This window comes from Triplophysa dalaica, chromosome 18 (genome assembly GCF_015846415.1).
Source record: "Triplophysa dalaica isolate WHDGS20190420 chromosome 18, ASM1584641v1, whole genome shotgun sequence".
Taxonomy (NCBI): domain Eukaryota; kingdom Metazoa; phylum Chordata; class Actinopteri; order Cypriniformes; family Nemacheilidae; genus Triplophysa; species Triplophysa dalaica.
This window is the reverse complement of record NC_079559.1, coordinates 773,826-792,557: the sequence shown is the minus strand read 5'-3', so window position 1 is coordinate 792,557 and position 18,732 is coordinate 773,826. Positions and strand designations below refer to the sequence as shown.

General features: G+C 38.1%; 1 protein-coding gene across 2 annotated transcripts; it reads right to left on the bottom strand.

Annotated features, from left to right (window-relative positions):
- Positions 1-1,335: 1,335 nt before the first annotated feature.
- On the bottom strand, positions 1,336-18,265 carry LOC130407093 (rasGAP-activating-like protein 1). 2 transcript variants are annotated; one of them, XM_056729750.1, is made up of 21 exons: positions 17,631-18,265; positions 17,495-17,551; positions 16,428-16,541; positions 15,824-15,885; positions 14,897-15,026; positions 14,433-14,514; positions 14,071-14,211; positions 12,832-12,923; positions 12,320-12,437; positions 11,625-11,778; positions 10,039-10,103; positions 9,839-9,951; positions 9,412-9,604; positions 9,193-9,330; positions 8,343-8,487; positions 6,690-6,862; positions 6,449-6,586; positions 3,692-3,827; positions 3,361-3,481; positions 3,100-3,179; positions 1,336-3,021 (listed from the first exon to the last, which is right to left on the bottom strand). In XM_056729750.1, the coding sequence occupies exons 1-21, from the start codon at positions 17,693-17,695 to the stop codon at positions 2,882-2,884; spliced, it is 2,457 nt and encodes an 818-aa protein (XP_056585728.1). In that variant the 5' UTR covers positions 17,696-18,265; the 3' UTR covers positions 1,336-2,881. The 2 variants fall into 2 exon arrangements, with proteins under 2 accessions (XP_056585728.1, XP_056585729.1); XM_056729751.1 differs by lacking the exons at positions 16,428-16,541; positions 17,495-17,551; positions 17,631-18,265 and having other exon boundaries at positions 14,897-15,585; positions 15,824-15,865.
- Between the last annotated feature and the right edge of the window lie 467 nt (positions 18,266-18,732).

Sequence of the window (18,732 nt, the reverse complement as noted above, 5' to 3'; positions counted from 1 at the left end):
CAGATGCTGCAAATCATTTTGAGAGGGAGGGTTTAATATTACACAGAAGTTAATTATAAACATGTCTTTTAATAACATACATGACCATTTTTAACAATTTGCCTATTTGTGATGTTTAAACGTCGTTTCTTACTTTAACACCCAAAGATTGCATTCGGTAATATTGAGCTAATCAAATATTTTAAATTCACATTTCATGTTCAGTTTTTTTCTCATGTGGCAAGTAGCGGTGAAATAAGCGGGATAATGTATAATCGGCCGAATGTTATCGCAAAATAAGCCCCGACAGTGTGATAGAATCAGTGTAGGGGATTATTTCTGCGATAACAACCGGCTGCCTGTACAATATCCCTTACATTTAAAAGCCGGACAATAGAAATTCAACTATCATTTTTACTTTACATTATTAAATCAGTCAAGATTAATGCACATTCAACATTTCCTGAAATAAGCTGTAAACATTAGTCTTCTATAAGATTTGATGTTTACACTTAACATTAAGGTTCCCTTCATAAAGCATTTATAAATGTGTTCATTAATGATTAATAAGTCATTTACAAATGCATTATAAAGCAGTGATATCTGGATAAATAAAACAAAAAGACTGAAGGGTGTTATGTTGCTTTTTCTGTCATATCTTATGTCACTTTTCAAACCATGTCGTTTACCTGATCTGATTCCGGTGTCCTCCAGAATGTCTTAAGATCGTGATCCTTTTCCAAAGCCGTTTTTTCTTACATACTAAGATCAACTCTTGCTCAAAACTTTTCATGTCATTTTAACACTAAACGCACAAAGGTTGTTCAAAACCATAAAACATTTATTTATTATTTATTGTAGAAACAGAATGCTGGCTCACAAGACTACATCTCTGATGTGAATCATATATTTAGAAGTATTGACAGCCCATGAAAGTGCACTTTAAAGAAAAGTGGATGCTTGTGAAGTTTTCACATTTATTGAGGTTTAATAACATGTGAGTTCAACATGTCACTATTTGACAGGTATTTCGTTAGAATCCCTTTTTAGATACACAGTTATAACTGCTTTATAATGCATTTGTAAATGACTTCTTAATCATGAATGAACACATTTGCAAATGCTTTATGAAGGGAACCCCATTTTATTGACTAACTCTTTTCAACTACTTTATAAAGCAAACTTACATTAAAATTTAGATTTACATTCAAAGAATGAATAAAGGTATGTTCAGTTTTTAATGTAATGCTTCTTGAGAAAATGTAATTTATTTAAAATGAAGATTAATCCCCATCTTTCCTCTAACCTGAAAAGTAGTTTAACAGCTAATTTACAGTAAATAAACCATCACACACGCCACTGATCCTAAAAAAATGCCGCAAGTTTCTTTCTGCAGTTTTGTGTAAACAGTTTTAATAGGCACAGCAGATAAAAAGCTCTCTGTGAATTTAACCAACAAAGGCATTATATTGTACACAACAATAAATGTTAAAAACTATATAAATTGGCGAAAAAAACAACAACAACACTATTTCATGGTCGTCTTGCACCAACATGCTCACATAACCAAAAAACACCATTTGGCACGTTGCAAAGTTTAACTTCAGCTTGTTTCACAGCCACAAACTTCTAAATTAGCTAAATTAGCCACAAACATCAAAACCATCATGTCCCAGTTTCACTTTTACACCAGTTACCTGAATCTGTGCACAGAAACATCTAGATCATGAGTCTTTTTTCCTCTTTACTAAACTTAAATAAACACCAAGCAGTCTGTAAAGTATCATCGGTAAATCAAACGAATGCTGATTTTACAAGATATATAAATGACTTTGTGCAAATATAAAAAAGATTACTATTACAGGATTAGTGGAGTCCAGAAACACTGTTCATTTGGTCAAAAACTAATTCACACCTGTTGGAAAAAAATCACGAAAGAAGTGTGTAGTCAAGTCATTCACGTGTTGAAGGGATTCTTCACCTGAAGATGAAAATTCTCCCATCATTTATTCATCCTCAAGTTGATCCAAATCTGGATTCATTACTTTGTTCTGATGAACACAAAGATAGATATTTGGAAGAATGTTAGTGACTGACATTTCTGGGACACCATTGACTGCCATAGTACACTGTACATTATTTTTACAGAATTTCCTATTTTATTTTACAGTTTTATTTCTGTATTTTTGAAATATGGTCAAAAATGTAAAAAATGGTCAAATTACAAAAAATGTACATTGTTTACTTAAATAAGTATCCTTATATAATTGACAAATACTTTTTATTGTATAGCCTACAAATAAAACCTATGTGACCTATGGTGGGTGTGACATTAATCAATTCATTCATATTAATATGCATGTTTATAATATATAGGATATATAAAAAAATTAATAGTATCTTAATTACATCGTTTTATTCTAACGTTTTGCCATCACACCATAGGACAAATTTTCATATTGATTGTTTTTTTCCGTAAATGAAAAATTAAAATGGCAGTGCACCAGAACTGTTTGCTTCTCTACATTCTTCAAAATATCTCATTTTGCCTTAAACAGAACAATAACATCTACAGGTTTGGGAAGTTATTTTTGGGGAAGTATCCCTTTGAATAGTTAATTCTGTGTGGGGTTTTTTCACAGGCTCACGCTGTTCAGCAAATGCCATGGCATGCATACGGCAGGATTAACAAACACACACATGTACACAGCAGGTTAGTAAAGCTACAGTGTGGCATCAGTTTAAAAAAACAGTAAAAACATACAAATAACATACAAATAATTCCTAGACATTCAGAAGCGGTGTTCATTAAAGACGTGTCATGAGTGCATTGCATAAGTTTCATGTTATAGTTCTGTGTACAGTGATAATCATGCGTGTGTTAGAGGAGGAGTTTCATTCTCTACAAGCTCATAATGAGTGAACCGCTCTCGTCTGTTTCTCGGCTCTTGAAGGATGAATGAGCTTCTTCTAAATCCAAAACAACATCCAGCAGACGAGCGGCGACGGCTCCTGCACGTTCTCCACGCTCCTGTACTGACACTAACACACATTCGTGAAGAACAGTGAGAACCGCTTACTGTCACAGTGTGTGTGTTAATGTGACGGAGTGCGTCTGACCTGATGACGGTTGATTGGTCTTCAATGAAGTCACTTCCTGTTCTGCTGTTTCCATTTCCTGTGTGTCCAGGTATTTCTTCCTGTGTCAGAAATACATGGAGCATGATGAAGCTGAAAGATGATGGCTTTTTGACAGTCAGTTGTCATGGTAATTATAGTGTTTGCTTTAGTTCTCTCAGTTCTTTCAGCACAACAGTGACACCTGCTGGACGATTTCACTTCTGCAGCAGATATCAGGTCTGTTCACACACACACACACACCTGAGTTTGTCTCGGCCCTGCAGAAGTTCTTTATATATGATCTGTGTTTCAGCATCAGGATCCAGCGGGTCGCTCCAGTCAGCCAGAGTCACAGCAGAATGAGTCCGACTGCAGCCTGCGGCTGACACACACACAGACACACACAGACACACACAGACACACACACCACTGATATGACTCAACTGTATTAGTTCATCACTCATTATTTATCATAAACAATATGAAAAACAGAACCATTGGGAGATGAAGAGAAACTGAAACACACTTCTATATAACATTACTGTGTCAGTACCATGGTAAAGTGATGATGTCACATTTGAATATTGAGTACCTGTACTGTCTGGCTGTAAGCAGCAGGTCCATTTGTTACTGCGGTACGCTCCAGGATGAAATGATGGAAGCATGTTGTCATTATAAACACTGACCTTCCTGATCGCTGACAGCCACTGATTCAGATCATTCACATTCTGAAACACACACACACACACAAACACACACACACATACACACACGGAGGCGCTGGTTAAAGTGAGTCATTTAAAACACATTAATTGTGTGTGTGCGTGTCTGCTTGCTTCAGTGTGTGTGCACACTGATTCAGGTTCAGGTTTAGGTTATAATCAGGTTTAGGTAATAATCAGGTTTAGGTTATAATCAGGTTTAGGTTATAATCAGATTTAGGTAATAATCAGGTTTAGATAATAATCAGGTTTAGGTTATAACCAGGTTTAGATTATAATCAGATTTAGGTAATAATCAGGTTTAGGTTATAATCAGGTTTAGGTTATAATCAGGTTCAGTTTATAATCAGATTTAGGTAATAATCAGGTTTAGGTAATAATCAGGTTTAGATTATAATCAGGTTTAGGTTATAATCAGGTTTAGGTTATAATCAGGTTTAGGTTATAATCAGGTTTAGGTAATAATCAGGTTTAGGTTATAATCAGGTTTAGGTTATAATCAGGTTTAGGTTATAATCAGGTTTAGGTAATAATCAGGTTTAGATTATAATCAGGTTTAGGTTATAATCAGGTTTAGGTTATAATCAGGTTTAGGTTATAATCAGGTTTAGGTTATAATCAGGTTCAGGTTATAATCAGGTTTAGGTAATAATCAGGTTTAGGTTATAATCAGGTTTAGGTTATAATCAGGTTTAGGTTATAATCAGGTTTAGGTTATAATCAGGTTTAGGTTATAATCAGGTTTAGATTATAATCAGGTTTAGGTTATAATCAGGTTTAGGTTATAATCAGGTTTAGGTTATAATCAGGTTTAGGTTATAATCAGGTTTAGGTTATAATCAGGTTTAGGTTATAATCAGGTTTAGGTAATAATCAGGTTTAGGTAATAATCAGGTTTAGGTTATAATCAGGTTTAGGTTATAATCAGGTTTAGGTTATAATCAGGTTTAGGTAATAATCAGGTTTAGGTAATAATCAGGTTTAGATTATAATCAGGTTTAGGTTATAATCAGGTTTAGGTTATAATCAGGTTCAGGTTATAATCAGGTTCAGGTTATAATCAGGTTTAGGTTATAATCAGGTTTAGGTTATAATCAGGTTTAGGTTATAATCAGGTTTAGGTAATAATCAGGTTTAGGTTATAATCAGGTTTAGGTTATAATCAGGTTTAGGTAATAATCAGGTTTAGGTTATAATCAGGTTTAGGTTATAATCAGGTTTAGGTTATAATCAGGTTTAGGTTATAATCAGGTTTAGGTTATAATCAGGTTTAGGTTATAATCAGGTTTAGGTTATAATCAGGTTTAGGTAATAATCAGGTTTAGGTTATAATCAGGTTTAGGTTATAATCAGGTTTAGGTTATAATCAGGTTTAGGTAATAATCAGGTTTAGGTTATAATCAGGTTTAGGTTATAATCAGGTTTAGGTTATAATCAGGTTTAGGTAATAATCAGGTTTAGGTAATAATCAGGTTTAGATTATAATCAGGTTTAGGTTATAATCAGGTTTAGGTTATAATCAGGTTTAGGTTATAATCAGGTTCAGGTTATAATCAGGTTTAGGTTATAATCAGGTTTAGGTTATAATCAGATTTAGGTTATAATCAGGTTTAGGTAATAATCAGGTTTAGATTATAATCAGGTTTAGGTTATAATCAGGTTTAGATTATAATCAGGTTTAGGTTATAATCAGGTTTAGGTTATAATCAGGTTTAGGTAATAATCAGGTTTAGGTTATAATCAGGTTTAGGTTATAATCAGGTTTAGGTTATAATCAGGTTTAGGTAATAATCAGGTTTAGGTTATAATCAGATTTAGGTAATAATCAGGTTTAGATTATAATCAGGTTTAGGTTATAATCAGGTTTAGGTAATAATCAGGTTTAGATTATAATCAGGTTTAGGTTATAATCAGGGTTTAGGTTATAATCAGATTTAGGTAATAATCAGGTTTAGATTATAATCAGGTTTAGGTTATAATCAGGTTTAGGTAATAATCAGGTTTAGGTTATAATCAGATTTAGGTAATAATCAGGTTTAGATTATAATCAGGTTTAGGTTATAATCAGGTTTAGGTAATAATCAGGTTTAGATTATAATCAGGTTTAGGTTATAATCAGGGTTTAGGTTATAATCAGATTTAGGTAATAATCAGGTTTAGATTATAATCAGGTTTAGGTTATAATCAGGTTTAGGTTATAATCAGGTTTAGGTAATAATCAGGTTTAGGTTATAATCAGATTTAGGTAATAATCAGGTTTAGATTATAATCAGGTTTAGGTTATAATCAGGTTTAGGTAATAATCAGGTTTAGATTATAATCAGGTTTAGGTTATAATCAGGGTTTAGGTTATAATCAGATTTAGGTAATAATCAGGTTTAGATTATAATCAGGTTTAGGTTATAATCAGGTTTAGGTTTATGATTAGGGTCAGGTACTCACTTCTGATGGTTAGGGTAAGGGGGTAGAGATTGCATTGCGTCAATGTATGTCCTCATAAAGATAGCTGTACAAACATCTGTGTGCGTGTGTGCGTGCATGCTCATATTGACTGTATGAGTATTTCAGAGTGTGTGTTTGTTTGTGTGTGTGTGTGTGTATGTAGACTGTGTGAGTGTGTGTATTACCTTGCATTGCAAATATGTGGTTTGTAGTTGTCCTTCTGTATCTTGTGTTACGACCTGCATGACGTTCTGGAGCTGAAAAGCGTTTTCATCCACTCGCTCCACAGCACACACACACTGGATGGGTATTGAAGTGCGCACCTGTAACACACACACACACACACATATACAGTGAGATAATGATGGCTGTTTACAAATGAACTGTGTAAATGTCTGTGTGTTTATGTGTGTGTTTGTGTCAGACCTGCCAGTCTGAGCTCTTGGCGTAGGACAGCGTCTCTGAGCTCAGCCAGAAGTATCGTTTCTTAAAGGCCAAGCGTTTGATGAGCTGTGGACCTTCTGCCGTGTATTTCTGCATGAATCCTTCTTTCACTGCGACTGAAGGTAAGAACACAGCACGCTGAGGAGCTCCACACACTGCACACACAACACACACTGTCAGGGCATTGTCATGTGTTGTGCTATGTAGTGCTAACAGTGAGTTTGACAATGTTCAATAATGTGAGTTTAACAGAGAGACTGAAGGAGACGTGAGCAGTGAGACATCTGCTTCACCGCTTCAGTACAGACAGCAGGTGGTGCACTCGTCCACACGACACACACATACTGTACACACACAAACACGTGTGTATCAAATGTCACGTCACACACATTTACAACTGACTGTGAAACATGACAACAGCAAACATGATCAATTTTAATCTTTGTGAAGAATTGCCATAGACTTCTATTGTTTAGATACTGAGCTAAAGGCATATCACCATCCCTAAACACAAACCTCACACAAATCATTCTGCACTTTCACATTGTCAAATACATGTTAAATACTTTTTTTAAATTAAAATTCGTTTGATTAATAATCAAGTTACATTGGAGATTCAGATCGTTACTTTTATTTTTTTGACACTGAAAACTCACTCAGATACACACACACACATACACACACACACACACACACACACACACACAGAGTAGGTGTGTTTGAGTAACTTCTTGTGTAGCTACAGTAACATCAAGTGTTGTTGTATTCACAGATGCATTAAATATTTAAGTGTTTGATGCTCTACAACAAGACTGTACACAGGAGTATACACAAACACACACAAGCATACACACACACCTGCACGCATACACACGAGCATACACACACTTGCACGCATACATACACACGAGCATACACACGTGCGCATTCACACACACATTCATACACACACACGCATACATAATCACACACACAAGCATACACACATGTGCGCATACAAATACATACACACACACACACACACACACACACACACCACACACGCATACATACACACACACACACACACCACACACGCATACATAAACACACACGAGAGCATACACAGACACGAGCATACACACACACGCGTACACAAACGAGCATACACACACACGTGCGTATACACGCACACACACACACACACACACACACACATGAGCATACACACGTCCACATACACACACGCCCACATACACACACACAAGCATACACACACAAGCATATACACACACCTGTGTGCATATACACGCCCATACATACACGAAACACACACACGCACACGTAGATACACACACACACACACACACACACTCTATATAATTATAATTACTACAGACACACACTGTTTGAGCACAACAGCTCATTTGTGTAATTCACAAGCTGGAGGTTCTGATCCAAATGTGTGATGCTCAGATGATACAGCTTGTGGATTACAGACGAGATGTTTCTTTAACACAAAACAAACACACACAACCAAACAAATGGAACATCCAATAAGCGAACGATCTATAAATAATGTTTAAGAGATATGTGTCGTCATGGTAACGTGTTGCTGGGGTCTGATGTTTGTGGGCATGTTCACCCTTCACTCACCGCTGTCGTACTCGATGTCTATAAGTTTGTCGAGGAAATCTTTGACAGAGGAGACGCTGCACAGAATGATGGAGTGCAGAGGAGTCATCCACTGTTCCTTCCCATGACCCAACTGAAGACCTAAATTACCCACACTCTGAAGAGCCTGAGAGAGAGAGAGAGAGAGATCAGCACCATTGACAGCTCTCTCTCTCTCACTGTGTGTGTGTATGCGTGCGCGTGTGTGGGTGCGTTTGTGTGTGTGTGTATGTATGCATGCGTGTGTGTATGCATGCATGTGTGTTCTTGTTTGGGTGTGTATTTTTGCATGTGTGTGTGCGTGTATATGTTTATGTGTATAAGTGTGTGTGTGCTCTTGTTTGTGTGTGTATTTGTGCATGTGTGTGTATATGTTTATGTGTATAAGTGTATGTGTGCTCTTGTTTGTGTGTGTATTTTTGCATGTGTGTGTGCGTGTATATGTTTATGTGTATAAGTGTGTGTGTGCTCTTGTTTGTGTGTGTATTTGTGCATGTGTGTGTGCATGTATATGTTTATGTGTATAAGTGTATGTGTGCTCTTGTTTGTGTGTGTATTTGTGCATGTGTGTATGCGTGCGTGTTTATGCGTATGTATTTGTGCATGTGTGTGTGTATGTATATGCGTGTGTGTTTGCGTGTGTGTGTGTGTTGGACCTTGGCGAGCAGCAGCAGTGTTCTGCCGGTGCATGTGTGTATGTGTATCAGTGTGTGTGTGTGTGTGTGTTTGTGTGTGTGTTGGACCTTGGCGAGCAGCAGCAGTGTTCTGCCGGTGCATGTGTGTGTGTGTATCAGTGTGTGTGTGTGTGTGTGTTTTTATGTGTGTGTTGGACCTTGGCGAGCAGCAGCAGTGTTCTGCCGGTGCGTGTGTCAGCGTGATGTTCTCTCAGCTGGAAGAGTTTAGGTGTCAGGATGGCGGGAGCGAACAGACGCAAGAAGAAAAACCCACTGATGGCCAAATACTTGACATCCTGCAGAGAGAACACACACACACACCTGACATTACATCACATCAGACACCAGACGAGATCAGACGTTTGATGAGCTTCTACCTCATTCTCTGGTTGTGGAAACTGTTCCTCCACTCGTTTATGAAGCTGTTTGAACACAAGTCTCATGACAGGAGGACACTGAGCCACAGAAGTGACCACGGCTTCCATGATGATGCTCAGATACGTCTGTAACAGACCCACACTGCTCTGCCGGATCTCAGCATCAGACACTGAACCTTTGAAAGAGATCCGTCTGGACACATGATGTTCACATTATTCACTTTATAAATGTGCAGATGTCTAATCAAAACTAAATGAAATTCACTTCCTCCACACATCATGAGATGCTCGCTGACATTTTACAGGTGGAAACAGCAAAAGTGCTATTTATACAAGCAAAGTTTTTAGAGTCCTCTTCTGTTGCCTGGCAACACCCCTTCTGTGTGTGTGTGTGTGTGTGTGTGTGTCTGTATGTGTGTGTGCGCACCTGGAGCGGCTGAGGTCTATCTTACACGGATCGAGTTCGATGTATTTCTTCTCCTCAAAGATGCGATTGATGATGGGCTTCAGAACATCATGTAAGTACAGCATCCCCACAGCCTGGCACACAAACACACAAACAAACATCACACTGCAGCCCACACACACATGTACACACATGTACACACACAGTTCTATTACACACACCTTCATGAACTGCTCCATTGCTTTAGAGGCCAATGAGTTTGAGCGGAACAGTGTGTTTGGATCTGCTGTTGGGACCGTACAGAAAACAAGACAACATTCATTCATCTGTTCATAAACATTCATCTACACCAGTGCTTCTCAAACTGGGGGTCCCAAGATGATGATTTGAGTTTGAGATTTTTGGGCATTTTATGAAATAATCAATATAAAACTGTAGGTGGTTGTTTTAAATGTTTTTTACAGCATGGCCATGTCAGTCCTGTTGAATATGAGAGTTGCGACACTTGCATAGACCTCGATTGGAGGAACAGACTGTGTAAGTAACTCACGTCATGGAGAGTCCGATAGATCCGACACTCCACTGAAGCCAATTCATTTCAATGTCTCCCAAACACATTTTCTATTCAGTTAGTGAAATAAAGTCATGTTTTAACATTTTAAAGGGTTTGCTGTTGATATTCAACAATAAAAATAAACACAAAGACTGATCTAATGTTCATAGTACTCCCAGAATAAAATGCTGCTATAAATGTAGTCGACGTAGTAATTAGTGTACACAGTGTTCTAATATTTAGATAAATTTATGCAAAAACAGTTGCTGTTGTCTGTCCTGCTACAAACCATTTATATCGACAGCACAGACTTGTTTGGAACTTTTGAGCGCTCTATGAACCAACACATGACCACACGGCAGCGAGTGTCTTAACTCTCATATTCAACTGCTCTGGGCTATGTGATGGGTGTTGATTTTGGGTGTTGCTAAGTGGTTGCTAAGTGGTTTTGCAAGAAAAAATGACATCCGATGACGTCTAACGTCTAAGGAAGTAGTGACTTTCAGCAACTTGTTAGCAACCGCCGTTTTTAAAACACAATAAGGCTTTAAATCATTTATTATAAAAAATGATAATCACAAGTGGGTTATAACTGGTGTGCTTTATGTCATAGAATAAAACGTGAACTATTTCGGACAATTTACCAAAAACCCATTCAAAATACCTTTAGACTTTGGAGCGATGGAACCTAAAGTCCTAAAATGCTAACTCACATCTGAGGTTTGCATATAAATACATGTCACCTCAGAGCTTACCTATAGGCTGACTCTTTAAGGGTGCGATCACACAGAATGCGCCTTTCATGTTCGAAAATGCGAGGGGCGCTGCTATTTTGGTTGGACAATGGAAGAAAGCACACATGACGTCAAGTGCTTTTCTGCTCAGAGTTGAGCCTAATATGCTACGCATAAGCAGCGCAAAACACTCCCTGCCAACTGAAAACAATTCAAAAGTGCCGCATCTCACAGGAAAAGACTGTTCTGCGTTCTGTCTGATCAGGCCCTTAATCTTCTGTCACTCACAGACGGACACGCCCATCTTATGATCGTCTGTTTCATTTAACGAACTGCGTCCTGTTGAGTTGCTATGGAAACTTGGACACTTTGTTTATCTGAGACACGAACGTAAACACCAGCCGAGGATCTAAAATCCCACGCGCTCACAGTGAGAAAAACAACATTAATGAAAGAGAGAGAGAGAGAGAGAGAGAGAGTCTGTGTAAATATAGCCGGGCCGAGGTTATCACACACGTACTGGTGTTGTGGACTTCTCGGGTGTTGAGATAATCCAGGAATGGCACAATGAGACCTTGGCCGAGGTAAATCTTCACCAGAGTCATGGCGATGTCCTGACGGCTCTCTCCTGTTGTGATCTCCTCCAGTAAAGTCAGAGGCGTGGGCTCATCCACCTGACAACAGGATCAGACCACAGTCAGCATCATTTCATCTTCATACACCCTTGACCAAAAGATCTGGGCAAAAATCTGAAATTAATTTATTGAATATGATGATGAAAAATACGTAAGGGATAAACCACGGATTTTAAGGCACGACGTGGAGCCCAAACCACCTATGTTAGAACTGTTATTGATGTTTACAGTGTCATTTTTGATCAAATGAAGCTTATTTTCCTCAGTTGATTAAAAACATTGATCAAACTGACCAGAACTGAACGGTTTTAATGCACAACTTCCAACCAATCAGAATCCAGTATTCAAACAGATCATGATAAACAGTATATTATATAAGTAAATGTAAATTTCATCTGTTTGATTCAATGTTTCTGATGGTTTGTTGTGTGTTTGGGTTAATTAATAATGACATTTTTTGCAATTATTTCACCACTGTCTTAACAACTTAATTTAAGTTTTTGTGTGTAAATGTTGTTGCTGACAGCAGGTGTGTGTGTGTGTGCGTGTGCGTGTGTGCACGTGTGTATGTGTGATGTACCTCAGATGGAGAAATGATGGTCTCCACCAGCAGATGCATCAGAGGCTGATAATACACCGAGGGAAGAATTCTCTCCTCCACCAAACGAACCTTCAGACGTAACGCACCCAGCTTGCCCCTGACACACACACACAGAGAGAGAGAGAGAGAGAGGTGATGCTCATCATGCAGGTGTTATCACAATATAAACTTTCATTTATTATTTATTCTCAACACAAGCCCTGAGAAACACAGTAACATGACGTTCACACGTTTATATTTACTACACTGAAACATTTTGCATACATAAATCAACTGAAAACACAACACAATATGTTCAGTTGTGACACTAACACTAGAGTTTGTGACATAAATGCGCACATGAAGAAGTTTGTGGTGTTTTGTAAACACTATTTCTTGGTTTGTTTTAAATCTAAAGTGCTACATATGACTGGGCTTCCTCTTGTAATGTAAGTCTATGGGATTGTTTTAACCACACACATACAGACACACACACACACACGCATGTTTACCCAGCGTCATCCTCCGTGTTTCCCAGCGGCTGCAGGCGAAACCATCCCTTCAGTACTGGACTTCTGGACAAACACGAGAGAGGAATCTCCACCTAAACAAACACACACACACATGTTCTGACGTGTTGTTGAGTCCTTACACATGAGAAACACAATGACATCAGTGTGTAAAGTGAGTCTCTGTGTGGTTTTGTGGGTGATGCATTAACTACACAAGATTGTTCTCTATTGATTCTATGATTCTTTATATCGTGTAAAAGTGTTATAGACAGCGGGACATCTACTCAAACATCTCTCTCTCTCTCTCTCTCTCTCTCTCTCAGCAGCGGGTAAAACATCAACTCTCTCTAAAAGCCATGACATCACACAGCAGATGATGGCTTCTGAAAATAACCTCTGTCTTCTGAATGAACTCCAGGTTTATTATTCTACACTGTGATCTTCATGGATGTCAAGAGAATGTTCCCTCCACTGGTATTTCATTCTTTTCCTCAGATTCTTGTCTGGTTCTTTGTTACTAATATCTAAAGGTAAACGTTCTTAAATCAAGTGACATTTACTTGAGAGTTAAATAACTTGAGATATGAAATCTTGTGTTCTGAAAAAAAGTTAAGGCTTAAATGCAGATAATCTCCCAATGGTGCAAGGAATATAATATTTGATAAAGGTTTTCTTGCACCACTGGCACAATTTGTTTTCAGAAAACAAGCGGGACAGTAATATATTATGTCATTGTGCTTCTCAAGTAATGAACATTGATTTAAAGAATGTTTAGATATTTCTACTTGAAAATATATTTCATTGTTTATGACTTATGTTTACATCGTTAATCTTATCATCCTATCTTTTCTATTCTATTCTATTCTATTCTATTCTATTCTATTATTGTCTATTCTATTCTCTTCCTATCTTATCTTATCTTATCATCTATTCTATTATTTTCTTTTCTTTTCTATACTATTCTATTCTTATTTTATCTTATCATCTATTCTATTATTTTCTTTTCTATACTATTCTATTCTTATTTTATCTTATCATCTATTCTTTTCTTAAGTATTCTTACAGCACTAAGAAACTTGGCCAACATGTAAGCCAGCGTTACCCAAAGTATTTAACCCATTTCATTCTGTGTATGGAGTCATGAGCCGTGAGCATGATTTGAGTTCAGGAGGAGACATTATGAGCGCTGAGGTGACACTGATATTTTCCTCATGTGAATTATTTAAAGTGTGTTCTCACCTTCCCCAGGAAATCATTCTTGCCCACCATATCCCAATCCCAGACCTCCACAGTGATGTTTCCATCAACATCATCTCCACCTTCATTCAAACACAACTCCAGATGTTCATCCCAGTGCGGGAAGCGTGTTTTCTTGATGATCTGACGCAAAAACAAACACACAACAAAGAAGATATTTCAGTTGATATCTGTCTGTAATAGATTGATGTCATGCCAGCAGCATTGCCAACCAAATGCAGACTGTGTTTATATTAACATGTAAACTCGTAAATGCATGTATTTCATATTTCCACACAGAATAAACCTCCCGATCCATCAGCTGTATTGAATGATGAGCACCGGATCGAGAGTCATGATCTCACCGATGTCTCAACGCTGAGATTGTTGTAGATGATTCTTGTGAATGGATCAGACGTCCCGGAAATATCACGCGGGGCCAAATCTCTGTGAGAAATAAAACATTCGCACAATTTAAGCAGCACTGTGATGGTAATGCGATGGTTGTGACATCACGACTCATCACAGCTTTCTCTCTTTAGACCCAACAAAGCAGCTTATTTAACATCTCAAATCTTGCTGCAGGACCCAGTTGGAATATGACAGTGAATGTTCTGGCATGAAACCTAAAACTTAAAGTCCTAAAGTCTAAACCAATCTGACATAATAACTCAGCTGATTGGTTCCTTCCGTTTTCTGCCCTTCACATTGAGCTGGAGTGATGCTGATGACGTCAGGAGATAGAACTGAGGAACCATCGGGCTCCATCAGTCTTTAGAAAGAAGATACAGATGATGAGAGATGAAGAAGAGAGATGTCTTAGTCTCACCGAGCCTCGATGACGTGACACTTCAGACAGGTTCTGTCCACATCTCTTTGCAGCTCCAGAGACAAATGAATCTCGCCCTGGATCTCTTCATCTGGATCAACACGAGTCAGATTCAACCAGTTATCAAAACCTACAGGAGAGAAAAAACATGTCACACATGACATTCTGTGTTGAATCATCTCAACTACAAACCCAGATTCGTCTCGTCTGCAATCATAAGTAAAGGAACATCTCAATATGAACTCAAACATCCAGACGATTTCACCCCGACAATCTACATTCATTTACACCTCCACGCTCTTCATTACACTCTCATTTGATTCTCTTTTTTACATCTTTCATTAGAAAAATCTGAGACTAAGTTGAGAAACTGAGAACTCCGTCTAATCTCTTAAACTATGAAAGAGCAACATTGAAGCAATAACATTTCTTCCGTGTTTGAATGATGTGCAGTATGCTGACTTGGGTTTACAGTCGCGATAAATCAGAAGTCTGAGATTTGAAAACTCTTCCCATGATCCTGTGGGTGAGTCAGTCGTGACGGGCGGCAGTGATTCATGCAGGGCAAGTGCATGCTGGGTAAAGATGTGAAAGCCTCTGTGGGGTGGCGTGGTCACTAAAACTGTACATCACATGTTTTTCTCATAAGAACGAGAAACGCCTCCGTATCAGATGAACAGACCTCTCTCCTGACTTAAACACAAACACGCTTTCAATATGTGACTTTACACTGTATCACAAACTGTTTTCTTAAATTCCTCAACATATTAAATTCTAGAATGAACAATATAATAAAAAAGAAAAGAAGAAATGCATGAATAAATAAAATTTTCCATAAATCGCATTAAAATAAGATGTGAAATCAGATCACCTCTGAACCACATCACAGAAGAACAACATCTGACTTTAGCACGAGAAAGTGTTTACCTTTAGCTTGAGCCGCGATCACTTCTTTGCTCAGAGAGATTTTCCCGATAACGTCATCATGACTGTGACATAAAAAAATCCAGTGTCAAGTACAGTTTCATGATCCAACACAATGAAGACACATGACTATAATTGTGATTTAACGAGACAACATGAAAGAAAGAATCTGCATTAAGCTGTCCGTGTGACACGTCTGTGTGCTCGTCTACATCAGAGATCGGCATTAACACCGAAACACTCTGAGAGTCGATCGTTCAGATGTCATTGTGAAGAGGAAAGACTGTCCCGCCTGCTGTCAGCTGTTAGTTTACTCATCCAATCTCACACTTTACACTCGCTCCTTCTGTAAGAAGGTATCAGAAGCACCCTTTAAACTGACATCTCTGTCAGAATCCTCCCACCCTCATTTCACTTCAAACTTCTGTGACTCTTTCCATGTTTCATAAGACGAAATGCACGATGATTTTTTACTAAAAGACATCATCAGGTTGGGATTTGAACTCCTCCTGCTGTCTAATTGAAAATGAGCTTTGCGCTAACACGATGACAAATGACCTTCTGGGTGATCGCTCAAAATCTGTGTTTTCAAAGCACATTTTATTACCCAATGTTGTCCTCGTCCATCACATAGAAGGTGAGCGAGTGGAAGCCGGTGGGCAGATGAAGGGAATATTCTTCCCCCCAGAACGGATTCAGGTTCTTCCAGATGGTCGCTGTCCTGTATGGAGCACAGAAGAAACCTTTCATTTCTCAAAAAACACAATTGCCAAGCTTCAACCATCACGCAGTATAAAAGATTTACGCAGTTTACGTGTGAGTTTGTGAATTTGCCCGGATACAGAAAGCATTCAAATGACCGCAAGTGACGATGATGGAAAACAATCAATCGGTTCACCCCGTTTCTCAAAGGGACGCTCGGTCATTTCCATTTCAAAAGACACAAAGCGTTTTAAATATGCACCGCGCCAGGTGTGCAGAATCAAATATACGCCATCTAAAAGACGAACACACACATTTACTGAACACACAAATCATTTTGTGTCATTGGAGGGGGTCTTCCAATTGTTTAGTTGATCTCCATGGTAACGGGATGATGCTGTAAAGAGCTGATGCTTGATGGTGATACAGAAGAAATGTGTGTGTGTGTGTGTCTGTGTGCGCGTGTGTGTGTGTTTGTGTGTGTTTGTGTGTGTGTGTGTGTGTGTGTGTGTGTGGGGGGGTGTGTGTGTGTGTGTGTGTGTGTGTGTGTGTGTGTGTGTGTGTGTGTGTGTGTGTGTGTGCGTGTGTGTGCGTGCGTGTGTGTGGGGGGGTCATAACAAAAATCACAGCACATGACAATCCCTCATTAACTCTTTCAGTGTGAAATAGTGAAGAATGATATATGTCCCCGACCATCATTATGTCTATTATTAAGCAGAACACATTTTAATTGATTACAAAATGTGTCATGCATTATTGTTTACAAATAAAACACTAAATTCAATCTAAATAAGGACATACCATATCTATTAAATAAAAAAATGTATAAATACCACAAACGCTTTCTAATATACAATAATAAACTACACCAAAGTTGACATAAAAACCGTTTTGCATACAGTAAATACAAATATTTTTTCGTATTCTAACAATTTTTCAATTTAGAGACAAAAGAATGAAATGAAGACTCACCTGGCCACAACTTCATTGTCAACTTTGATGAGACAGTACGGATCACTGGTCCCAGAACTGTCGAAAAACAACACGAGCATGTCAAGAGCATCACTCCAGATGCGCACAAACACATCGAGACTAAACAGATACTTACACATCTTTAGCGGGCAGATTTCTTCCTTCAACGATGCGAAAGTACAGAGAGCTGTTTCTGGCCATGATCAATGATCGATATCATGACACTGATAATAGCGACGCGTCTCTCACTGACGCTCCTGTTGCGCGCTGCGCGTCAAACACCCACATGAGAGACGCAGTGGGTTCGAGCTCGAGCTGCTCAAGCGTTCTGCGTTCAATACCTTACAAGAGCTGGACTACCAGATCTGACCAAAACATGACAAACATCTCAGGACAGTGCTGGACCGGTGTTGAGTTTACTGTCAAACACTTGTCCTACACGATCTACATTCATTACCGAATGATTGCAACGTCTCCAAAATAATGGAATAAAAAATACAATAAAATTGAGAAATCCGTTTAAGAGGACTATCCTCCGTAGAATAAACTGCAGAATAAAATCCAGAGATGCTGTGGTCAAATCCACACTCTTCACGCAAGCATCATTTGTGTAAATCCACGGAGGAATTCACGTGCTATTCCGTATATTTGATGCCGTGTCTAGTCTATATCCACATCACCGGTTATGAATAAGCTATCTGTGTGTTTTCTGTACTCATCGGTTTCTCAGATGACAGAAGACACTGTAACACAGCGAGTCGTGATCCCTCCAGTGTGCTCTCAGATCATGAAGAGAATTAATGAGATGCTGATGAGAAACTGTGTAAACAGCGACATCTGCTGGTGTGCGCGGCGCAGTGCAACGAGATCACAATTAACGGACAGGTATAAACGATTACACACTTGAAATATACGCAGTTTGTGAAATAAAGAAACTCTAGTTTCCAATAAAAAATACTTATAAATATGAAATATGTAGAAAATGTAAATAATTTGGGTTGAAACATTATAAATTGTTTTCTAGAGTGTTGACATTAATATTTAATCAGCAGACTATTTTACCCAAAGTGACATAAAATACTTAAAATAAAACAACGAAGCGATTCACCTTAAGTAGGCATTAAAGTGGAAAAGATACAAAGTTTTAACCATTTATATCTATGGTTTTCAGAGAAATATAAACAAGAGGTGTAATTAGAATCAATTGTTTAAAGGATTTTAGTCTGTAAAAATAAAAA

Excerpts from the sequence above, each read along its gene's own strand:
- LOC130407093 (XM_056729750.1), bottom strand. The coding sequence starts at position 17,695 with ATGGCCAGAAACAGCTCTCTGTACTTTCGCATCGTTGAAGGAAGAAAT. Across the intron at positions 14,515-14,896 it reads TGTCACGTCATCGAGGCTCG|AGATTTGGCCCCGCGTGATA; the intron begins GTGAGACTAAGA and ends TATTTCTCACAG. Across the intron at positions 3,828-6,448 it reads CCACATATTTGCAATGCAAG|AATGTGAATGATCTGAATCA; the intron begins GTAATACACACA and ends TGTGTGTTTCAG.